At 37.8% G+C, this 23,932-nt stretch overlaps 1 protein-coding gene across 2 annotated transcripts in view; it reads right to left on the bottom strand.

The window, feature by feature from the left end:
* NGEF (neuronal guanine nucleotide exchange factor) overlaps positions 1-23,165 on the bottom strand; it is a 63,721-nt gene extending 40,556 nt beyond the window's left edge. The window contains exons 1-3 of one of the 2 annotated variants that reach the window (XM_087964826.1): positions 22,979-23,165; positions 12,260-12,596; positions 4,885-5,014 (exon numbers count right to left, since the gene is read on the bottom strand). In XM_087964826.1, coding sequence (XP_087820952.1) covers positions 4,885-5,014; positions 12,260-12,527 — 398 coding nt within the window. In that variant the 5' untranslated portion in view covers positions 12,528-12,596; positions 22,979-23,165. Of the gene's footprint in view, positions 1-4,884; positions 5,015-10,294; positions 10,696-12,259; positions 12,597-22,978 lie in introns of those variants that run through there. The other variant, XM_087964827.1, reaches the window with a different exon arrangement.
* Positions 23,166-23,932: the final 767 nt, after the last annotated feature.

The raw sequence follows: 23,932 nt of genomic DNA, 5'->3' as shown, positions 1-23,932 counted from the left end.
CGCCTTAGTTTCATCGAGGGTGTGTGTGGCTTCGAACAAAACTAAGGTGCGAGGATTCTTTCAGCACGCATGGCAAGGCGAGCCGAGCGGCCATCCCGAAGCCATCGCGAAACCCATCGACACAGGTACAAAGGAGGAGTTGAAGGTGGCGGGGAGAAGTGGGGGACGGTTGGCTGGCTGGTCGCTTGGCTCGCCTTGCCATGCGTGCTGATGCCGGTACCGGGTCGCGGATGATTTTGTGATGCCGGTACCGGGCCGTAGATGATTTTGTGATGCTGGTACCGGCCCGCGGCACAAAAAAGGTTGGGGGCCACTGCTTTAGAGAACATTGGAGGGAAATTGTGGAACTATACAGCTAACCCTTTCCCAATATTGATGCGTGTCATGGCTGCACAGTTATAATTATGGCAGAAACATGTTATAGCATGTGTTCCTTTACTCAACACATACAGTGATACATACATATTATGATCCTTATATGAGAGGGGATTCTGATTTGGCCAACTTCTTCCACCACATGTGGAATTCTTGACATGTATTAATGTTTATAGACAAACTGTTTCATCATGCTGTCTAAATATACTAGAATAATTTCTGCCAGAGTTTAAAGCTATATGTGATTATTACATACAAATTTGGAATTGAGATAGAGTCTATGGCCCTCTCTTATATGTTTCTCCAAGAGAGTCGGTGGACAGGGTGAACCTGCTTAATATCCTTTTTACTTCACAGATATTTTTCAAGCATTGCTTTGCTTTTATTGTGCTATTTTTCAAATGAATGCTTATAATTATTCTTCCGTGGCTATTTAAATTAGGTTGGAGGGTTTAAATATATTCCATGTTAGAAATTTTAGATTACAATTATTCTGTTACACTTCATCTGGCACAAACTTCATCTGAGTTAAACAGGTGCAGTATAAAATTGAGTTGGGGCCATTTTATATATGCATTTGAGAGAGAATGCATTATATGAAGACTTTTTTCCCTTAAAAATTCTGGCAATGCTTAAAAGGATTTCAGAGAGAAGAGCAAGATGATATCACTAGTTTGGCATTTGGTTAATGAATGTTGTAGTCATATTTCTTACAGATGAAAATAAAAATGGTATGTCTATTTGGAAAAAAATTAAGCAAAATTGCAAAATATAATTTCTGAATAGGGTTCTATGTTTTACAACTCAACAATTAAACTTGCTTGCTTTGTTTTACATCAAATAAATTTGGGGAACGGGATATTCCTATTCAAACAATGGTCAGCTTCTTTAACTATATAATAATTGTTCTCATGAAAAAGCTGACATTTTGGCCAGACCTGTTAGACAGGCTACAATACAGGTCTAGCTCTAAATTTATGTCCAGAAATTGCTCATCTAAGAGGTTGCTAACATGGATGTTGGAGGAAGAGACCAATAATGAGTGTGCCTCATTTTCAAACACTGTTGCAAGGAGGTGATAGAACTATTCTGGGGATAGAACTATTCAGTGAATCCAGTTCTGTCCCTATAATTGGTAGATCCATAAGTAGCCCATGAAGGACCATGAGGCTGGAAAAGAGTAAGCTAAATAGCATTCCATCAACCAAAGCAATAAAAAATGGTAAGAAGGACTGCCTCTTTTGCAGAAGCAGTGCAAAAGTTGTAATTCACTCAGTGGGGACATAACAAGCCACAAACAGCTGGCAGCATATTCTGTTCTCTTTCCTTAAATGCACCTTGTACTAGCTCTCTCATTTTGATGAAAGCAGCATCATATTGTCATACATTTTTCATATATGATGTGATGATATACATATAAAACGGGGCAGGATGTGCATTGTATGTCTCAACACAGAATTTTGTCATTTGCCTTTTTGTGACTCCTGGGCAGGTATCCCTGTTTAGCACTTTTTAAAATAATAATAATCAAAACTGCATGTACATGAAGCACATTTAAGACCTGGTTTAGAAAATGGTCAGGAATCAAACAAACAGATGCCTCTGGAAATCAGTGCCTTCAGGCAAGATCCTAAGGAAATGGCATTAATAAACCATTACCAGGGCATATTTATGTCACAGTTAATGGGACATGAAGATAAGCCCTAAATCCCTCTTTATTGTCCTAATCTAATCCATTACTCTGCTTAGGCACTCAGCGAGCCTATATTCATGAAAAAGGAATGGGTGTCACCCTTACATTTGCAATGCATGAAATCTTAAACCTCTCATAATCTATCTAAGAATTATCCATACCCTACCTTCCCTGGAACTCCTGTTGATATTCCTTCCTTTCATGTCAAAGGGCAAGCTCTGTTTCCTACACTCTTCTGGAGACAATATGATCGTATCTTATGAATGCTTTTGAAATAATTGCCTAAAAATTGCTTTAGATCATAAATAATGGGTTCTAATTTATCCACAATGTGGTTACTTCAGTGACTGGTTTCAGTACATTTCATGTATCCAAATTTTTCTTTCAAACCCAGACGTGAAACTGAAGCTTGGTTCCATTTTGAACGCTTATATAAACTTTCACAATTTAATTTATCTTGTCATACTAGCTGAGGCCAAACTATTTATCTCTCTGTACTGTAATGCAACAAATGGAAGACAAAAATAAATAACTGAATAGCCATCCTTTTAGGTCCTCAATTTTCTCAAATGAAATCTTATTATGATCCAGATGAAAAATAAGTCTAATACCATGCATATATCTCTTTCAAATGGTCCATTTTTATCTATGTCATAGTAATTATTATATTAAGGTTACAATAAGATTTAAAAGCTTCCTAATCAAATGAAATATTTAAATAGGTGTGTAGATTTACACAGATATAAAATATGCATATTCTTAATTTCATACATATTTTATGGGCAGATATGAAACAATGGAAATAAAAATGACAGGGTCAGCTTCTGTTTCTAGAAACCCTCCTACTTTTGCATTAATACCTAACACCTAAATCAGGAGAGAGCAATAAAGCTAAGCTAAACCTCCATAAAATGTGTTAATTCAAATTCTCAGAACCTGAATCATAGAGGCATAAAATCAGAGGCTGGAAGGAACTCAGAGGTTTTCTAATCCAACCACCTGGTCAAGGCGTCAGGACCCTTATACCATCTCAGTCAAATGGTCGTCCAGTCTAAAAACCTCCATAACCCTTCAACTATTTATAACTCAATACCTATTGGATTCTAAATGAAATGTAGGAAAAGATGGGGATCTTTAAACATAAAACTATTACCATCTGGCAGACGGTACTGAATAATAAAAACAAGGACAAATAGGCTGAAAAACAGCTTCTATCCCAGGGCAATAACTCTATTGAAGTCTACTGTATAGTGCAATATTAATGCGATATCAGGGGTTTTCAATGCAATGTGTGGAGTGTGACGGATGTGCATTTGTGTTTATTTTCATAGTCATAAATTGTACACTGAAGATTGTATTTAATTTCATTGTAAGAGGTGCAATGACAATAAAGTAAACTAAATAAACAAGTGAATCTGACTTCCTCATTGACCTTCCTTTGCAAGGTCGTAAAGGGTGATCACTTAATCCCAGGCTACTGCAACTGTCATAAATAAGAACCAGTTGCCAAGCATCTGAATATTGATTATGTGAACGTGGGGATGGCACAATGGTCGTGAGAAAATGATCGTGTAATTTTTTTCTGTGCCGTTGAAACTTCAGATGGTTACTGAACAAACTGTTGTAAATTGAGGAGTACCTGTATTCTTTCTCTTCTCCAGCAGCTGGTCACTGTCTTATACAATTTTTTTGGGTTATGTGCTATGTTCTCAGGAGTAACAACTCCCCCCCACCCCCCATCCCTGTGTTTTCCTCACCTTTTCTACTAGCACATGTCTGTTTTATCCTGACACCTTAGTGGCTGGTATCACTCAACATTTTCTGTCAGAGTTCTTCCTGCTTTGGTGGTTAGGTTTGAGACCAGTGGAAGGCCTTCTGTGAGGAAAGTGAGGATTCTGATTCTCTATGAAAATTTGGAGCAATATCTGAATTTCGATATTAAGTGATTGAAGTTAAAATATGTTTTGCTTCTGGGATAAACTGATATTGGGACCCCTAAGCCAACAAATTTGCAATTCTTTTTGTGCTTAAAAAAACATTGAGTTGAATTCAGAAATAATTGGAATGGTCAGGATAAAAAAAGTGTCTTTTTTGGGAGGTGGGTTTTTTAAAAATATTATATTCTCTTCAAACTTTTTCAATTGGAGGAAAATCACCCCTTTAAAACTTTTTGTAGAACTTAAGACATCTGTGATATTCCTTGAATCCTTTTCCACACAGTTTCAGAATTGGGACAAATACTTTGGCCCTGCACACTTTGGAAACCTCCTTGGATTGCCCACTTCTGTCCTGACCTAGGCAGTCAGCAGGCACAATGAAATTCTACCTTCTTATCTTATACAGGGATGGGCAAGCAGGCAGATTAACTGGTTGATAGGCAATAGAGAAGGTTGGGTTGTTGCAGTGGACAACCCTACTTGTCACCAAGTTGTGGAAAAAATCCTGTCATCTTTGCTAATTTGTTGTAAGTCCATCTAGCCAACCAAAGGGATACTTTTAAAAGTATTCCTATACCATCATGGCTTTTATTTGTTCTTTGTTATTAATGCCATCTGAAACTCTGCACTGCTAGACAACAGACCAGTCTTGATTTTCAGGAGGAGTCAAACAATTTGGCTAATGAGATTAAATAAAATAAATAACTGAACTGAACCAAACTAAGAGGATAGAGAACAGAGGAAAAAAATAAAGAAACAGAAATCAAAATGGGAGGAGAATATTGACTAACCAATTTTAAATTTAATAAAATAAAAATAATGTCACCCTTTCTATTTTATTTCTGTATTTTCAGGGGAATAAAATATTATTTTCCTTACCTTTGAAACCATTGTTCTTCTGTGGTTGTCATATTTGGTTTTATGTGTAGAGACAGACTCTTGTGAAATATATGCAACAGTTCCTCTTTGTTCAGAAGCTCATTTTTGGCATTACCATTTCTGAGTGAGCCTTTGCATTCAAGAAAAAAGTGTTTATAAGTAAGTATTTGCAATTAAGAGGAACAAGAAAGAGATGATCGTTATGTTCAGTGGGCAATGCTGATGCATCTTGTTTATACATTTTCCAAAATACTGAAGAAAACATAGTACATTTAGCTGTGCATATTGCTATTATCCTCCAAAAATCCCAAGCTTTAAGACCTCATTCTTTTCAGAGGAAGAAGTATATTGCTTGAAAGGTTTCCTCCGATTTCAGCTTTCAATATTCTTTGCTTTATGGAACAGAAGGATGAAAATAATGTGTTATGATACTTTCAGAGGAAAAAGCTATCAATTGGATGTATTGTAGACCTCAGTAGTCTCAGAAACAGAAGCTGAAATAATGGTCATGGTCAAATTTGCTCAGATGGAAAGTAAGGACATCATTACTTTATAAAAAAATATTTAAATTTTTAAAATTTTTTTTATTAAAAAAAATTATATAAAAAAAAAAAAAAAAAAAAAAAAAAAAAAAATAATTTAACAATATGTTGAGAATTTGGGGGGTTTTCTATTTTTGGGAAATTCTTAAGTGAGGAGTATTACAAAACAAATAAATTTATATGGTTTATAAAGCTGCCTATGTCACAGCAGTGATTCTGAGTGGCATACAAAGATTTAAACCATAAACACAATATATAACCTATGATGCCGTGGTTTAAACAATAAAACTCAAAATAAAAAGCCACATCACCAAGAGAATGCACTTAACTGCCTGGGGAAACAAGCAGGTTTTCAGTGCTTTATGAAAGGCTAACAGGTTCAGAGCCATCTGCATCTCTTGGGAGGTAATGCTGTTCTCTGCAGATACAGCCATGGAGAAAGTACATCTGCAGGTCCAATGAGATGGCATTAGTTGATCAAAGGGACCTGGAGTATTCCCTCCCTGCAAGAACTAGGGAGCAGGTAAAACAGTGGGGACACAAACAATCCCAGTCCTGTGCTTTATAGAACTTTTTAGGTCGTATCTAGAACTTTGAATTGTAACTAGAAGCCTATTGAGAGCTACCGCAGCTCACAGAGCAGAGGCATTATATTAGTGTATAACTACCTGTGCTGCAACCTTCAGGACCATCTACAGCTTTCAAATGATCTTCAGGGGAAGCCCCATGTAAAGTTTGTTACAGCAATCAAAATGAGAGGAGATTAAGCCTCCTTGTCCCGGAATGAAAAGCATTCCTCACCTCCTGGATCCAGCTGCTTGTCTTCTACTGGGAGATCAACCAGGAGGGACATGGATCTAATCAGGGGTGGGATTCTACCAGTTCGCACCTATTCGCTAGAACCGGTTGTTAACACTCAAAGCAGTTCAGAGAACGGTTGTTAGAAGAAATTACTGGCCTAATCCTGTAAGGAAGGCAGGAAGGAAACATTCTGGTGTTGCTTACAGAAACTGCCTCTCCATTAACCCTTATTACATTCTTGGCAGGACTAGACTTCCTGTCTCAGGAACGTCTCTGGAGTTTCCCCCCACTCCTTTGCTGGTACTTTGCTTGTGTGGAGTGACCATTCAAAGTTACAATGGCACTGAAAAAGTGACTTATGACCATTTTTCACACTTACGACTGTTGCAGCATCCCCACAGTCATGAGATGCCAGGTGAGGAGACGCATGCCTCGATGTGAGTGATATTGGCCACACCCAGCCAATAACATGACCACCAAGCCATGTCCACCCAGTCACATGACCAAGCCACGCCCACCAACTTCACCACGCCCACAGAACCGGTTGTTAAAAAATTTGAATCCCACCCCTGGATCTAATACACAAGTTTGCCAAAGTCACAGATAAAAAGATCATGTCTATCTCATTAGGGCCATGAGGTTTAAACTCCTCCAAGACAACTGCCTCTGGTAACTCCATAGACTTGTACAGCTCTTAGTGAATCTGAGCAACTTTATCTGACAGATGCCTAAAATAATCTTTACGGGTTACCCTACCTAGTCCTGGTTACCCTAAACAGCGTTATTGGTTGGTACTCTGCAGATTCAATAAAGGTGGAGAAATAACTACATTTTGCTACCCTTATTGCCATGAGCTAATCCTTAAATAATACTCTTTCCCGTGTTGTTCTTTGTTTTCTTCCAGTAACATTCTTGGTGTCTATTACTCCAATTCATAACCTGGGATTCTTTTGAAAACCAGGAAGCCTTCTGGAGTCCATGGACATAGAGTCTGCCTAGGCATGACTTACAACTAAAGCCAAAGTTACCTGATGGTAATCCTTTACTTAGAACTACAATTGAGCTTAAACTTTCTGTTGCTATTTGTTAAGTGATTTTTTTTCTCCATTTTACAACCCTTCTTGTCACAATTGTTACATGAATTACTGAAGTTGTTAAGTTAGTAACATGGTTGTTAAGTGAAATCTGGCTTCCCAATTGACCTTGCTTGTTAAGAAGGTCACAAAAAGTGATCACAGGACTCTGGACACTGCAACAGTCATAAATATGAGTCAGTTGCCAAGTATCCAAATTTTGATCACATGACCATGGGAATCCTGCAATAGTCATAAGCGTGAAAAACAGTTATAAGTCACTTTTTTCATTGTTATAACTTGGTCACTAAATGAATAGTTGACTGCCTGTATTCCAAGCAGCAACTAAAGCTTCAGTCGAACCCTACCAGGGTAAACATTCGATAGGGCCTGCTTCCCTATAGGCAGGGATAATACCACAGAACTCCAGAGCCAGCAGAGAGTGATCTATTCATGGCAAGGGACTAACGGTAACACCAGCAGTTTCAGATCCCATTCCAAGTGCCTTTAGATTAAAAACAAGGTGGTCTATAGGGCCTTCGTTGTAGTTAGGCCAGATATAATTTCGGTTAGGTCTACAGTTGCCATGGTAACCATGAATTGCTAAGCCACTTCATAAGCCAGGCCTATACCCAAGGATGGCAAATAGTTGCCATGAAGTCCCCTTGAAATTTAAGATTGGGGAACTCCAATGCCAACCAAGCCACAGACTCTAGCAGTTCCACTAGGGAGGTTGCTATATAGCAGGAAAACTGCTATACATGCAATATCAATAAAGGAGAATATTTATAGCTCGGGGTTTAAATGAGGCATCTCTTGGTGCTCTCGGAGATTGATTGTTTTCTTACAGACATTTTAATACCCAACCTAGATAACATCATCAGTGCTAGCAACAGTCCCTTTTGTCCCCTTAGTACAATAATACAAAGAGGACCTTACAGTAGACAATCTGTGGAACAATTCATCTGACATGGATTCTCAGGCAAAAATTGCCATCCTGACTCTGGCTCTGCAGCTGATGCTACACACAAAACCCAGCAGGGCAACTTTAGAGAGAGAAACCCTCCCTCTGGACCCAGGCAGGTTTTGGTGTTGCAAACAAGGTCAGATATCCCACCCACAATTAAATAATGGGTGAGGCCAATTTTATTACAGGCTAGCTGTATATTAACCAACAGCAGTCAGGAGCCAGTATTCTGCAGCCTTGATTACCAGGCCTTGGGGAAGATTACAAGAGAATGGAAGATGTTGTGATTCAAAACACTGAAGTCACTTTCCATAAGAACAGCCCATCGCCCACCTTCCACTTTGCCCCCCTCTTCTATTCATTATCCTTGCCTGTCCCTCCTTTTCCACCATCCAATCATCTCTGAGCCTAGCTTCTCTACTCCTATGCCAAAGAGTACCAACATATCACCCAACATATCAATGATACTAACACCAACCAGTACCAGCCTCAGGGATGCTTCTGCCTCACACTCAACATCCCTTTACTGAGGACCAATTCATTGCCATCTTGCAAAACCTCATGTCAATGCTACTCAATGCAACTCACCCTAGACCGTCCTGTCCCACCAACCCACAAGAGCTGCAATCCACCAAGATTAAAGAAATTGACAAAATGGTCCCTGGTCCATGTGATTACTCCAATGGCAGCTGCAAAAGTTAGGCTGATCCTACTTAAAGTTCCTACCTGCTCTCATTCCCATTGCCATTCCATGCCAACACCTGGAGGTGGGCAGCTCCCCAAAAGCCAAATAAATCCTTCTCTAGATGTTCACAAACAAACTGACGCTTCCTTAACAGCTGACAACTGGAATATGTCTGGCACAATTCTAACTTTACAAGAACTCAGTTCTGAATCACTTCATTATTGTCTTCTGTCATGCTCCTATCTTCCCTCTCCACTGACACTCCAATCCTTGAACTGACCACAGAAACTATCTTTAGAACCGGGTACCTTTTCCTACCTTCTCCTTTGAATCTTATACATAAGCCTCCTGTTATTGATTTTGATGCCTTTTTCTTCTGGTTACCAGCAGCCTGGCAGCCTTACTCTAGGCAGGACAATATTATTGAAAAAGTCTGTCCTTCTTAAAATGAGCACTAAATGTAACCTAATCTGATTCATGAGGTAAATGTACCGTGACACTTTATATTTCAGGGCCCTTTATTAACATAGTTTATTTTGCAATCAAATATACATTTGTTGGTCATTTGTTGCACATCACTTTTATGCCTTCTTTGATGCCTTTCTAACATGAATACAATATTCTGCAAGCAAGGTTTGGTGCCTTAAAAATTTACTATTCTCTTGAGAGGTTTGTTCATTCTTATGACTGCAGCACTAGATATGTTACATAAGGTAATAAGACTCAATTGAACTTTTTAAATGAAACTAAAATGAAATGAAACTATGAAATAAAAAGAAATAGTTTTCTTCTCAACTATTTTTAAAATATACATGTGTTTGCTCATGTGCATATTTTATTTACTGATAAACCTGCTTTCTTTACACACAACATCTCATCCTATAAGTCTAGAATACATTTTAATTTCACTGTATGTGTCCTGTTTGTCCTTATTTTTCACCAACAAAAGTGTAAATCCAGAATCAGTAACCTTTTGACCTTGATACTAGGACACAGTTGATTCTGTGGCCAATTAACCATGCTATTCCAGCTAGCTTCTACCCTCCCTGTGCCAAACTTGTTATTTTTCCTTGTACAAGACAATAATTCTTCACTTGGATTTAACCTTGGTAATAGACAATATTATTTTGTACTACCATCCCCCCCAAAAGAGAAATAGCTTCCTACTGGCAGGAAAGGTGAATATAAATCATAAAAAATAAATCGAAACAAATAAAATCAGATCTTGTCTCCAAAGAAACCAAATGCCACTTTCGATGGTATAATAACAGCCTGATTCCGTTTTGTAAACGAACAATATTTCAATGTTCTCAAAGAATTAGCTAAAAGATAAAAAGCTCACCCATTCTTTTGTCCATTCATTTTAGCCAATGCTGCAAGGAGTGATTCCCCATTGGCCAAGTGTTTAGGTCTTATGAGGGCAGGCAGTAATCCACTGAGATTGGAAGGTTTAAACTTACTCTTCCCTAGTTTAAATAAATATTAACTGAGAGAGAAAGACAGAGATTCACTGCCTCCTAATGAAGCCAGGAGTTCTGGAGAATGTATGGATTTCTCTTCAGCCTTTTAGGTGAACAAGCACTGGTGGACAAAGAAACAGCAGAGAGCATGCAGGACAGCAAAACTTCCAGGTTTAAACCCTCAATCCACTGAAGAGCAGGCTTTTTTCCCTCAATATATTCTTCTACAGTTCTTGACTCCAAAAGGGTTGGGTTGTTTTCAATTACAATGACTCAGCTGAATGCCGGTCAGAGGCTTGGTGCAGTAAGTCTCTGGAATCCAGGTGATTCAGTGAGGAAAGCTGTATGGTACCCTGCCAGCACACTGCCTTAACGAGGTGGAGAAGATATTTGCCTTGCACACAGAAAAGCTTATTTTATCCAGAACTATATTCAGGACAGGAGCAGAATATTAAATAGTAGATTTTAGTTTTTGGCCATCTGCTTGCAATATTACAGTGAAACAGAGATCTACATTTTATGCCATAGTAATAAGGAATGGGCCTGGTCATTTATAACAAATGATAGAGGAAATCTTGAACTTATAATTGGGACCAGAATTTCTATTGCTAAGCAAGCAAGGCAGCTGCTAAGTGGAATTTTACAATCTTTTTTTTTTTGCTGCAGTTGCTAAATGAATCACTGCAGTTATTTAATGAATCATGTGGTTGTTAAGCAAATCGAGTTTTGCCCATTGACTTTGCTTGTTGGGACTAGCTGGGAAGATCACAAATGGTGATGATTCTGTGACATTGCAAGCACTGTAAATACATGCTAGTTTCCAAATTTTTATTCACATGACTGTGAGGATGCTGTGGTAAGCATAAGAACTGGTCCTAACTCACTTTTATTCAAAGCCATTATACGTTTGAATGGTCCCTAAACAAATGAGATTACCCATGCAGAGCAAGATGTACCTCTGTCCCAAGGAAGGGAAAACACTACTCCTTCTTAGAGGGGCCTCCTCCCTCTTTTGGAAAATAATGGACTCTAAGTGGGCATCAGAGTAAACTTCTTGGCAGGAACAAAATTATTACTTTGGTCTAGTCATGAAGGCACTAGTCTAGAAACCAGAAAACTATGAGTTCAGGTCCTTCTTTAGGCATGAAAGCTGGCTGGATGACTTTGGACCAGTCATTCTCTCAGCCCAGCCCACTCCATAGGGCTGTTATTAGAGAAAAAATAGGAAAGGAAAGTGTATTTGTTATATTGACCACCCTGAGTTATTTATAAAAATAATAAAGGCATGATATAAATAAATGAATAAGTAAATCATTTTGAATCACTGAATTGTGTACATAAACGCTAATACAATTTTTTTGTGGTGTCGAGGGGCAGAAATCCATATGGATTTGAGTTACTCATCACTCAAATTTTTAAAATTATATTCTATTACGCTTTTGAAGATTTATTTCTATGATTCCATTTCTACTTTTGAATTAAAATTAGAGGCTTCTTCATTTGTATAAAATATTTTGGTAATTTCTTTTCCTTCCTTTGTGGCAGGTTTGGCAAAGTAAATTAAGACTCAATTTAAAGAAAAATTTATCAATCTACTACTGTGAAGATCTTGCCGTTCTTCACTTTCTCTTTTCAAACCTTTTTTTTTTTTTTGGTCAGACTTACTGTAACGTGATACCCAACAGCTGTCTGAAGGCAGGCACCCAGATTCTAGAGTCCTTGTAGGACTCTATTTTATATTTATATTTTATACATTGTCTCATTCCTCCTGCTTTTCCTATAAGTATCCATAATGTTCAATCTCAGTGGAAAAATAAGTAAGGCTATCCACTTAGGCAGCTACTTACCTTCAAAACATTCTGTTTGAACTTCTTTACTACTCCTTGCTTTCTTTTTTTTCCGATGTCTGATAGAACGATAATATATGGAATTCCTTCGAATAGGAATGTAATGTGTTTTTGGTTCTTTCTCAGTTATACTGCCAGATGCCTCAGAATCATCATCAGAGATCAAGTCAAGGCTTGATATCGACTGTGGAGGATTATCTTTCTGGATATCATTGGCTGATCTCCCATGGTGGTGTCCTTGTACCTCTTCCAGTTTTTCTTTCTCCATAGCAACAATTTTTATTCTTTAATAACAAGGAAGCAAACGAGGAAGCTTCGTACATTCCATCAGATCTCTCTGCATGAGAATTAAAAAAGAAGAGTACATTGTATGTTTATATGAAGAATAAATTGTTGCTTGATAACAACTTAGAAATGGATACTCTTCTTGATTCTTTATTATTCTATACACCTTTAAGATCATTAAACAGTTTGATACATTAATTGAAAGAAAGTCATTCATAATACTTTCAAAACATTAATCTGGATATGATTCACAACTATCTTGATCCCACAATCTGCATTATTATGAACGGCACTTACATGGAAAAGTTTGAATTAACATTGCAATTTAGCTTGCACTTCAATAGAATTTACTTTTTTAAAATGAAAAACAGTACAAATAATGTTTTAAAATATTCAAACACAGGTCCTTGAAGAACACATTTCTGATCTAGGATTATCTTTAACAGTAAGTTAAACAGAGAGGCTAGAAATAGAAAAAAAAAATCAGGTAACCAGATTTTAAATCCTAAACCAAAATTTTGTTTCCCCAGCATTTATCTCTTATTCCATGGGCCTCTATGCCTCCAGCAAGTTTAGATAACATACAATATACTGGTATAATAAGTCAGCCTAAGCAATAGGGAAGACTGTTTCAACTAGGGTTACCAGAAGTCCAGTAAAGGGAGAACATATCCTCCTCTTTATCCTCTTGTCCTCTGTCTAGTAGGTGTAGTCTTAAAGTCAAATATTGTCCAGCTTCATGAGCAGCTTTTCTTCACAACAGCACTTCTGTAATAAGGGCTAAGGCAAGTTAACAAGCTCCCATTTGTGACCTTAATTAGATGATTTCTATCCTTTCTTTCCCAGCCTGTTCTGCTACCTGAAATTGAATAAACCTTAATCAGTTACTAGCTAAAGACATTCATCTCCTAACCCTCCAGCACATTCCTGCCATTGAAAAACCAGTCTTTCTGATGTTGGAAAATACAGTATAATCTCATGTGCATGTAGGTCTAAGTACTTCTGGAGCAGTTTTATACTGTAGCATTTATCGCAGATGCCAAGAAAGTTTTAAACGATGTGTCTTCCTCCCCCATCTCAGTTTGTCTTCCTTTCCACTTGTCAGTGTTCTCTTTTGCCCATTCAGATATCTGGTAACCCTACCTTTTTCTAGTTAACCAAAATCATTAGTAGCAATAATTGTAAAATCCCAATATCAAGGGTTAGAATGTCTGTTTATTTTAAAGCCTTTACTTCCAGATGCAGTTAATATCTTTACAATATGCATTGACCATTAATGCCTTATTTTTATTTTTTTTTATTTATTCGTTTGCCACCCATCTCACCCCAATATTCTAACAAACTCTGGGTGGCTCACAAACATGCAATCTGAGGCTTGAAACATTCTTAGGGATGAAGGCTAAGAAATCAGCCATGCTGTATCTCTATCCCATGCATAACTAGGGCAGTTTATTCTTCAACATTGGCTCCTCTGTAGGCTTGCTTCTTGGCCAATCGCTCTCTCAAGTTCTGCTTACTTCTATTAAATCTTTATCACACGCCTCTGCTTAGGACAGAATACCTGAGTTTGACACTTGGAGATGCTATCATGGGAGTAGACAAGGCACTCTGGGGGCTTATAGGAATTTCATCAGTCAGAATGGAGTCATTGGTTCCACCATTACTTGAATCACTAACACCAAGACTGTCTATGGAGATTTTCAGTCATACATGTCATGGTTGTCCCAAAGGTGCTTTTTCAAGAGGCAACTGGACTTTCTGGTTTTTCTTTGAAGACGTTTTGCTTCTCATCCAAAAAGCTTCTTCAGAGAGCTCTCTCTGAAGAAGCTTCTTCGATGAGAAGCAAAACGTCTTCAAAGAAAAACCAGAAAATCCAGTTGCCTCTTGAAAAAGCACCTTTGGGTCACACCAATACTATTTTCCTAGGTGCCTCTGCCTCATCAAAGGACATGTCCAGCAGAGCCATGACACTATCTGCCCCTCAGAAATTAGTATATTAAACTTACAGTTGCTAAGTCACTGAAAATAAATATTGATTGGTGGTTCTCATGCAAGTAGTCCTTGATTTACAACTACAAGTGAGACCAAAAGTTCCACTTTTGGTGGAAGGAAGATGGTTATTAAGTGAGTCAAACCTGATTTTGATGCAAGTTAGAAAAAATAGTTTGTTAGTTCATATCTTCACCCAGCAAGTGTTAAGCATCAGTATATTCTGGGTCCTATTCTATTTATAATCTATGTTGTCTCCATGGTGCTAACAGTGAAATAAATGGAGTTTTATTCTCCAAAAACTAACTGCAAACCAATAGCCATGCATCTGTGTACTGATGCATTTTCTGCCTTCTCAACAAGTCATGTGGAATCTCTTACTATTTACGAAAAAAAATATCTTAATTGTACAAAAATGAAGATCACACTCTTCACTGAGAGATTTGTTAGGCACAAGCATAAATGATTAATGCCTGATAATAGTACAGTTAAGTATAGTCTTTCAAATACTTTAAGTTTCAGTTCTGGAGGAAGCAATCAAGGTCTATCTCAGACTCTGCATATAAAAATTTGGTGGTTCAATTATTGCAGACCAAGATTACACTGACTTGTTCAGTTGCTATACTGTACACGTTTAGATAGACATATTTATTATAACAACAAAATGATGAAATGTACATTGTAGCACCACCTGCCTTTTCGTACTGGTGCTGCAATGTCACATGGATATACATAAAGGATAGAGTCTGTGTCATAGCACTATTGTAACACACTCACTCCCTTCCTGCTTACAAGTCCATTTGTGTTGGAGAGACCGGCAGAGTCAGGGGAGGAATCAAGCAAAGCATCAGTTTAGAATTACTACATAGTCAAAGAAGGATGAAGTCCAACCCCCTCTTGAATACTATTGACCCTTATCTAGTTTTATACAGGTGCAAACTATTAGTCTGAGAAGATTCCTATGCACAGGCTTGAGCAACGAATCAGTAGTTTTGAACCTTCACATGTGAACCTAGTTGTTTGTGCCTGACAATTACCATAGTACGTGTAAATTTCACACACATCTCCAAGGTAAATCTTTCCAAGTTTATAATTGATTAGAGTTTTTCCTATGTAGGTTTTTATTCTTGTCACAGACCTCATCCTGTTGGGTTTGGCCCAATGTTCAAACCTATTAAGGTAATTTTGATTAATGATTTTTGTCCTCTAAGGTATTCCCTTAGCTTGCTGTCACTTGGAAATCTGGAAACATCCCTACATTCTTCATTCCATAAATTCTTTATAAAAATGCTAAATAGCACAGGATGAAGTTTTGATCCCTGGAGGTTGCTTCTCAATACTTTGTTCCAAGCTGCAGATGTTTAACCAGTTGCAAATGCTCTGAACTGCAATGCTGTTTAGCTCATAATTATTCATCTTGTTAATAAGGTTTTATCATAATTTATCATACAATTTATTGAGATCAAAGTATGATATATCTTCAGCATTCCTTGGACTATTCAACTAATCACTCTTGTATAAAAAGACATAAGGATTTATTCTTGACCATTCAGTGCTGATTCCTATTCTGTATCCTGTGCACACTCTTGGCTGAACTCATGGACTCGTGGTAACTGTTCTACTTCTATCATTACAAGATGGGAGAAAAAGGATAGGAGATAAACCATCTTTTTACCTACAAGACAGATATGCAAAGGATTGATCATTAAAGAAGAACTTTGTCACAAATGTGAGTTATGAGGATACCTGATGAACCAATAAAAGTACTTTGTTATGGATGTTTTGTGGAGTTTATCTATCTGCATCTGTACAGGATACAGAATAGTAAAAAGATGGTTTATCTCCTATCCTTTTTCTCCCCTCTTGTAATGATAGAAGTAGAACAGTTACGAGTCCATGAATTCAGCCAAGAGTGAGGAAAACTCCCCCAACCCATCGAGGGTCAATTTAGTGACCAATTAGGATTACAGATGTGGTCATGTGACATGGACTACATTTCCCAGAATACCTTAACTACATTTACCATGATGCACTCCCTTAAGGGAACAGCTCACAATTGCTACCTAACTATCCAATTCCCATATATTGGCTGGACAGCACAATTCCTATTAATAGCAGTATTCTTTGCTAAATGTTTATATTAAATCATAACTTAAATTAAATAAATTAAAAAGTGCGCAAAATTAAGATAATCTATTTATAATTATTTTCATATACTTAATTATTTATGAAGTTGTACTTTACACTATTTTTCTACTTCACGCTTTTTTGTATTCATACTTGGATCAATTAATTGCCTATCATAATTTGGAGAAATGTGAATGCTAAAAGTTTGTGTTCTAGTTCACATGTTAATTTAGGAAGTATGAATTTAGTTGGTTTGCATTAAAATAAGAAGCAAAATTATCCCCCTCATTTTTCATGTCCGCATATTTTCTCAGTCCAATAGTTCAACAAATATAAATATATAAATTATTTTCTCAAAGGGACAGGCCATATGTATGTTTTCAAATTTAAAATGTGTTTGTCATTATTTTAATTGTATTCATCCTTTTTCCTCTAGTACACCTGTGCATATTTTTTTCTTCAGCTTATTCTCACAGGACTTCAGGAACTGTCTACAAGAATTCAAAGTATGAATTGTTATGCTACCTATCACCCTGTCCACACCCTGATGACAGAAGAAAAAAAAACATAGCTAGGTTTTCAGTTGCATAAAACATGTACTAGCAATTTCAGGTTCCTTCCTCTTACTTACAATAAGGAACTAATTGCTCAGTGCTGTTAGCTTAAAACTGCCCATCTAATTTCTGGTTTTTTTGTTCTTTCCAATGCTCTATTAACATTCAAGACTGCCATATTCATACTTGGATTGGTGTTTACCAATCTCATAGCAAACATCAATGAGCAATATCAAGTTCCTGCAGGTGGACACATGGGGCAAATGTAATTAGAGGCACAATAAAGACTAGCGCTGCCAGATGAGGGGTATAGAACTTTGGAAAAACACTAGAAGGTAATAAAGAGATATAGAAAATTCTATTTGCTGCTAACTAGTGCTAGAACTACCGGTATATGCAGGGCCTGTAATATAAGAATTCAGTTCATAATTTTAAAAATAATTTTATTCCTTTAGCAGTTACCATCTTTTGCAATGTGATTTGTAATACTATGATGCTGAATAAATTAGAATAACATAATCAATAGAACTCTAAGTTCATACTTAGTTCCACAGTGTTACTCGTTCAGTGATCTAGAGCAAATGACATTAACTCTTTCGAGCACTTATGAGATTAGCAATGTCATTGATTAAAAAAGGCAATTAATGAATCATAACAGAAAAATATTTTACTACTGAATCTGGTAACTTTGATATCATCTGATCTTGGCCTGTGTGCCTTCCCTGTATTTCTGGCATACTGCCAACTTTATGTACTGAGGACCAAGTCCCTTCTACCATTCTCATGGTGTCTATCCTCTAGGGCAGTGGCCCCCAACCTTTTTTGTACCACGGACTGGTACCGGCATCACAAAATGATCCACGGACTGGTACCGGCATCAGCATGCATGACCAAGGCAAGGTGAGCCGAGCGACCGGCCAGCCAGCCATCCCCCGCTTCTCCCTGCCACCTTCAACTCCTCCTTTGTACCTTCTCGTGGTCGATGGGCTTTTTGGGCTCTTTCTTAATCTCCTCCTGAGTAACGCGAGACTCCACCGCCATCGGGATGGCTCTTCGTTCGAAGCCACCCCCTCCTCGACAAAACTAAGGCACGAGGATTCCTTCAGCACCCAAATGCCAACCGACGACCGACAAGTGCACCCGGAAGCACTTTCTCAAGCGCCGTTAAAACAAGATGGCGGCGCCCAAGCAAAATAGGCGGCCCGGTACAAAATGGTCCACGGACCGGTACCGGTCCGGGGCCCAGTGGTTGGGGACCACTGCTCTAGGGCATGGGTGGGAAACTATGGCCCTTTTACAATCTGTGAACTTCAACTCCCAGAATTCCTGAGCCAACAACTTCCTGAGTTGAAGTTCACAGATCATAAAAGGGCCATAGTTCCCCACCTCCTGCTCGAGGGGAACTTTTGGCTTGCCTGGGCTGCATTCAGTGAGGAGGAATTGTCTTGGGCTGCATATAAAATATATAATGCACTTAATGTATTTTAATTTTTATAGGATCTTGTAGGACTGCATTTCTATCACAGACCCATACAGACAGCAATGCAGACTCATAACTTCATTGTTGCACGATAGTGGCATTCAAAGAGATTCTAGGCAACTTCTACCCCATTTAAATACCCACAAGATTTAACTTAGCCTTAACTCTCAAAATTCCTCAGCCATCATTGCTATGTGTAAACATTTGGAGATTTGATTTCTGCAACCAAGGCTGGGGAAGTGTGGTTTAGTTCCACTTAGTTTGTGTATGTATTTTGTTTTCTTTAGAAGTTTTCTTCTCTCAAATGGGCAATTGTCTTAACTAAAATTACTTATAAGTAATTTACTTCTAAATTATTACAAATACCTGACTGGCAACATGAAATAGAGTTAGCAATATCAAAGAAAGAAATGTAGTATATTATTCTACACTAGATGAAGGGCACTGCTGCAGACTATGAAGTGATACTTCTTTCCCTGTCCAGTCAGCAGATGATATTTCAGGACAATATGAGGGACTTGGAGAATGTCTTGCTTAAGACTTGAGAGCTAGATGCACCAACCAGTGCAACATGTTGGGCCTTAGATTAAATAAAGTATAACATTTTTCTTTCTTTTCCATCTACTAAATTTAATTATATCCTTCTGATTGTCCCCCCCACCCCACATCAAACAATTCCTCCTGTATTATCCAGTTATAAGTAAGAGATCTGCCAAAGCTTATTCTATTATATAAATAAAATAAATGTCAGTATCAGAATAACATTTTTCTTAAAGTCAAAATGTATAGAGCCCAACTTCAGCACAAAAAAGTTCATATCTGAATTCTGCCTTGTTTTTATTCCATTATTCTTTGACTCACTGGTAAAAGCAGCAAAAGCTTATTTATAGAAAATCTCTGAGAAACATCTTAATTTTTATTTTTGAAGAAGGAAGGAAGGAAGGAAGGAAGGAAGGAAGGAAGGAAGGAAGGAAGGAAGGAAGGAAGGAAGGAAGGAAGGAAGGAAGGAAGGAAGTTATTTGATCCTTGGGATCAAACTTGACAGCTTTAAGACTTGTGGACTTCAACTCCCAGAATTCTTCCTCCAGTCATGTTAGCTCAGGAATTCTGGGAACTGGAGTCCACAAATCTTAAACTTGCCAAGTTTGAAGACCCTTGGTGTAGGAAGTCTTCAGAGAAAAAATCAGAAATTTATTATTCACCTGAAGCCAGCAATTTGCATAATGGTGGTTCCTCAACTGATCTTATAGCAGTCTGACTCATGCTACAAGAGCCACAGCCTCTGTAACTAAAGTTCTAAGCCATTAAAATTTTTAAAAACAGTAATCAGGAATAATACTGAATGCTTTGCTCTTCCTACTCTATGAAACTGAACATTAGTTCACATGACCAGGTAATAAACCTTTAATTAAACTATAAAGGCCAGCTCATGTGGAAACCTTTTAATACATACAAAAGCCCTCTTGTTTGGACAACTCTCCTATGAGCATGGAGATCAGAACCTCAATGATGTCACTAGTGCAACTTGGAAAGGGCAGGGCTGCTTGCTGTTCAAAATATTGAATTGCCGGATTGCTAAGGATACTGGAACTTAGTTCAATCTTCTATAGAGAAGAGAAATACAGTATTACAACATCTCACAACAGATAGTCATCCAACACGTTCAGCCAAGGAGACTTCCCCATCCTCTGAGGCAACATCTGAACAGATCTACTATCCCGTAATGACCTGTAGCAGTGAACTAGGCTCACAAATATGAAACATGGATGAAATCAGGCAGACAGAAAGAGATATGTAGGAGAAAGTGATGCGTGTGATAGAGGGACAAAATAGTGATGGATTAGAAGATGCTGCAAACATAAAGCTGCTCATCGCACCTGCAGAGGGCATGGTAAGGGCAACTGATGACATATGTATGATGACATCATTATGCACAGATTGTGATTTATGTATTTGCTTCAGATATGAGGCAAGTATACAACTGAAGCTTTTACATGATGTGCATGTTTTGTCGTGTTGACATCATTGCAATTTGTTATGAGCATTGCTATGTAAGATGGAAAAGTATGGGTGAGAAACAGGAGAAAGAGCTGGCTATGTTACCTGCTTCTTTAGATTTCTGCACGATAGCGTCATTGTGTCTCTTAAAAGCAAGTCTAAACATGTTCATTTCAAAAGCATTCTAGCAAACATGAAGACACAGAGTTGGCTGAGCTCCAAGGGAAAACAGATTATTTTAAACTGCCTGAATTTCATTTATAATATATACTGTAATTAATAGGATATTTATTTATATGGCCATCCATCTTCATTGCCACAACTTTGGTATGCTCACAACAATAATCTCTCCCCCCCCCCAAAAAAGAGTAAAACCAGAACATGGTGCCTCAACCAAAGCTTTTCAATGTATTAATATATATAAAACCCCTGGACTTAACTTCACTATTTCCCAATGCTTGGGGGAAAGAGTTAGTTTTTTCCAGTATTCCAGAAGGCTGAAAGTTTGGAGGGTCTCTGAACCAGAAGGAAGGGTATTCCATGGGGCATGGCACGGGCTGCTGCAGAAAAGAACATTTGCTTGATCTCATTAGAAGGCAATATTTGAGGGACCTGGAGCAGGCCTGCCCTAGGCAACCTGGTGGAACGCCCTCAGGGATGATTCCACAAATAACCTAGCCCCATTCCATGCAGGGCTTTAAAGATGATAGTCAGCACCCTGAATTGCCCCTGGGAAGACATTAAGATTTGTGGAACAGCTGGGAAATATGCGCAAACCAGGGGCTGCCCAACACAGCATGAGCTATTGCATTTTAATGTACGGATGGCCTTCAAGGATAGCTCCATATGGAAAGTGTGGTAGTATTCCAGCTGTATGAGTTGCCGTAAGCTAGACCACCTGGTCCAGAATATTATCAACTAATTTTGTGCAGATGGATGCAACTGTTAACATTTCACTGTTTTTGTTTCAAACAGAGTACCTTTTTAGTTGTGTATTTCTTTATGCATTACTTCAGATTATTTAACTATGTGAACATTAATGGGTGTGGACTGAAATTATTCATAGAGTTGTCAGAACAATAAGTTCTCGGTATGCCTTTATCCCAACCTGTTAACTCAATAATGTATCAGTATTTACATATGTGCACATTCATACCTATCAAATTTAAAGTGAATAATATTTTAATACAGGAATACATGCTTACTCAAAATAGGATGCTGACTTACAGGATTGCTGAATTCAGGGTGGTTATTCCAAGTTCAATGAAAATATACAATTAAAGTATAAATTTAAGAGGTTTTCATTTTTGCTCTTCTGTTAGCCATCACATTTGTCTTTACCATTGCCTTACACGCAATTTCAGAAATTACTACTTTTCTCCATAAATGTAGTCTTCCTCTCTTAGACACTAAAAATGCTGCATAACAAAGGAACAACTTTTATTTCTTTCACATATGCACACACATGCATACACACACACACACAAACTGACTCTTTTAAAAAGTGGAATTCTTTATTTTTTTAAAAAAGTGGAATTCTCATCTTGGTATTCTCATAAATTATGTCAAAGCATGCCAGGTGATTTAAGAACAAGGGAAGGAGGTTGTGTCTGGGCAAACAAAAGATCTGCAATAGGGGGAAACTTTTTAGGGGGAGGAGGTCTTTTTAAAAGACCTTCCAGGTTGGTACTTCTCAATCTCATCAACTTTAACATATGTGGATTCCAATTCTATACAACTTAAAAGTTGCTGAGATTGAGAAACACTATTCTAGGTGGATGACTCCCTTCGTGATCAATCAAAAGCCATCACACAACCATTTCATCTTTTCTGTTATAACAAATATCCTACGGTAAGAGAAAAAATGAAAAGAAACAGAATAAATATTGAAAAGATTAAAAACTAGAACATGGAAATCCCAGGTCTTGAACTGGCTTCTTTTCCCTGACACAAACTGAATTTCTAGACTTGTATTCTTCCTTTCCCTGACACTGACTGAATTTCTAGACTTGTATTCTTCCTTTCCCTGACACAGACTGAATTTCTAGACTTGTATTCTTCCTTTCCCTGACACAGACTGAATTTCTAGACTTGTATTCTTCCTTTCCCTGACACAGACTGAATTTCTAGACTTGTATTCTTCCTTTCCCTGACACAGACTGAATTTCTAGACTTGTATTCTTCCTTTCCCTGACACAGACTGAATTTCTAGACTTGTATTCTTCCTAGCTATCTTGAGATTCCATTTTTATTTCTCCACAATAGAGACAGAACATTTTCACTTACCTAGTTTTGCTGTTTAAGCCATTTCCTCTTTCAGCCCAAATTTTCTACTAACAGCTTTTCATCTACAGTTGCAAATTCTGTTCACTCGTTAAAGTGATTTAAAGAGCTTACAGTGAAGTTCTGAGGCCTGGACTGGAAAAATCCTTTTTGAGAACAGCAATGACCTTCAGTCAGAGCACCTGTCGTCAGACTCTTATGTGTTTGGAACAAGGTTTACCAAGACACTGTTTACTTTGTTTCCAGAGTCACAGCAAGCCTGATTTAAAGCAGCAGGTTTCTTTTATTCATTTGAATGCAAACAAATGCCAAGTGTCATTTGCGCTACTTAAGAGTTTAGTCATCAGCCATTGAAATAATGTCTAGGTGAGAACCTAAAGCCACTGTATTGACATGTGAAGACTGCGAAGAATGAAGGCATACTATATTTTTAATTTATTCATCAAATCACTCCTCTCCTTCACATATTTACTATATATGATGAAGGCAAAGTGGAGATATTAAACATAAATATAGGAAGACCTTGCTTAGCAACTGCCTCATATAGTAATCATTTGTAGTTATGACGAAGTTGAAAAGATATCCTTGCACTTATGACCTTTTTAGGTTGGTAAAGCAAAGGAAAGCTGAAGTAAGATCTTAAGCACTGCCATGGTTAACTAAATACAGTATATCTATTAACTGGGTAAGAGATGAATGGAACTCACAAATTCACTCAAAATCATAAGATGTAGACTGTTTAAAGGAGTGGCTGGATTGCTGAGTTGTTGTAATGACGAGGCAGTCGAGTTGTTTGATCATGAACAACTGAATCATGATGATCTTTACTGGAGTCTAATCTTGCATTTATACACATTTTTAGTTATCCTCCATCACTGGTTAACTTTGGTTACTGCTGGGGACTTCCGGTTTGTCGGCTTCGCGAGCGGCAGGGATTTGCGAAGCTGCGCGATCCCT

The sequence above is a fragment of the Notechis scutatus genome, chromosome 4 (genome assembly GCF_049901735.1).
Source record: "Notechis scutatus isolate UNSWTSFEM ecotype Mainland chromosome 4, rNotScu1.2, whole genome shotgun sequence".
In the NCBI taxonomy this organism is placed as follows: Eukaryota; Metazoa; Chordata; class Lepidosauria; order Squamata; family Elapidae; genus Notechis; species Notechis scutatus.
The sequence above is the reverse complement of the archived record's forward strand: the minus strand, read 5'-3'. Positions and strand labels throughout refer to the sequence as shown.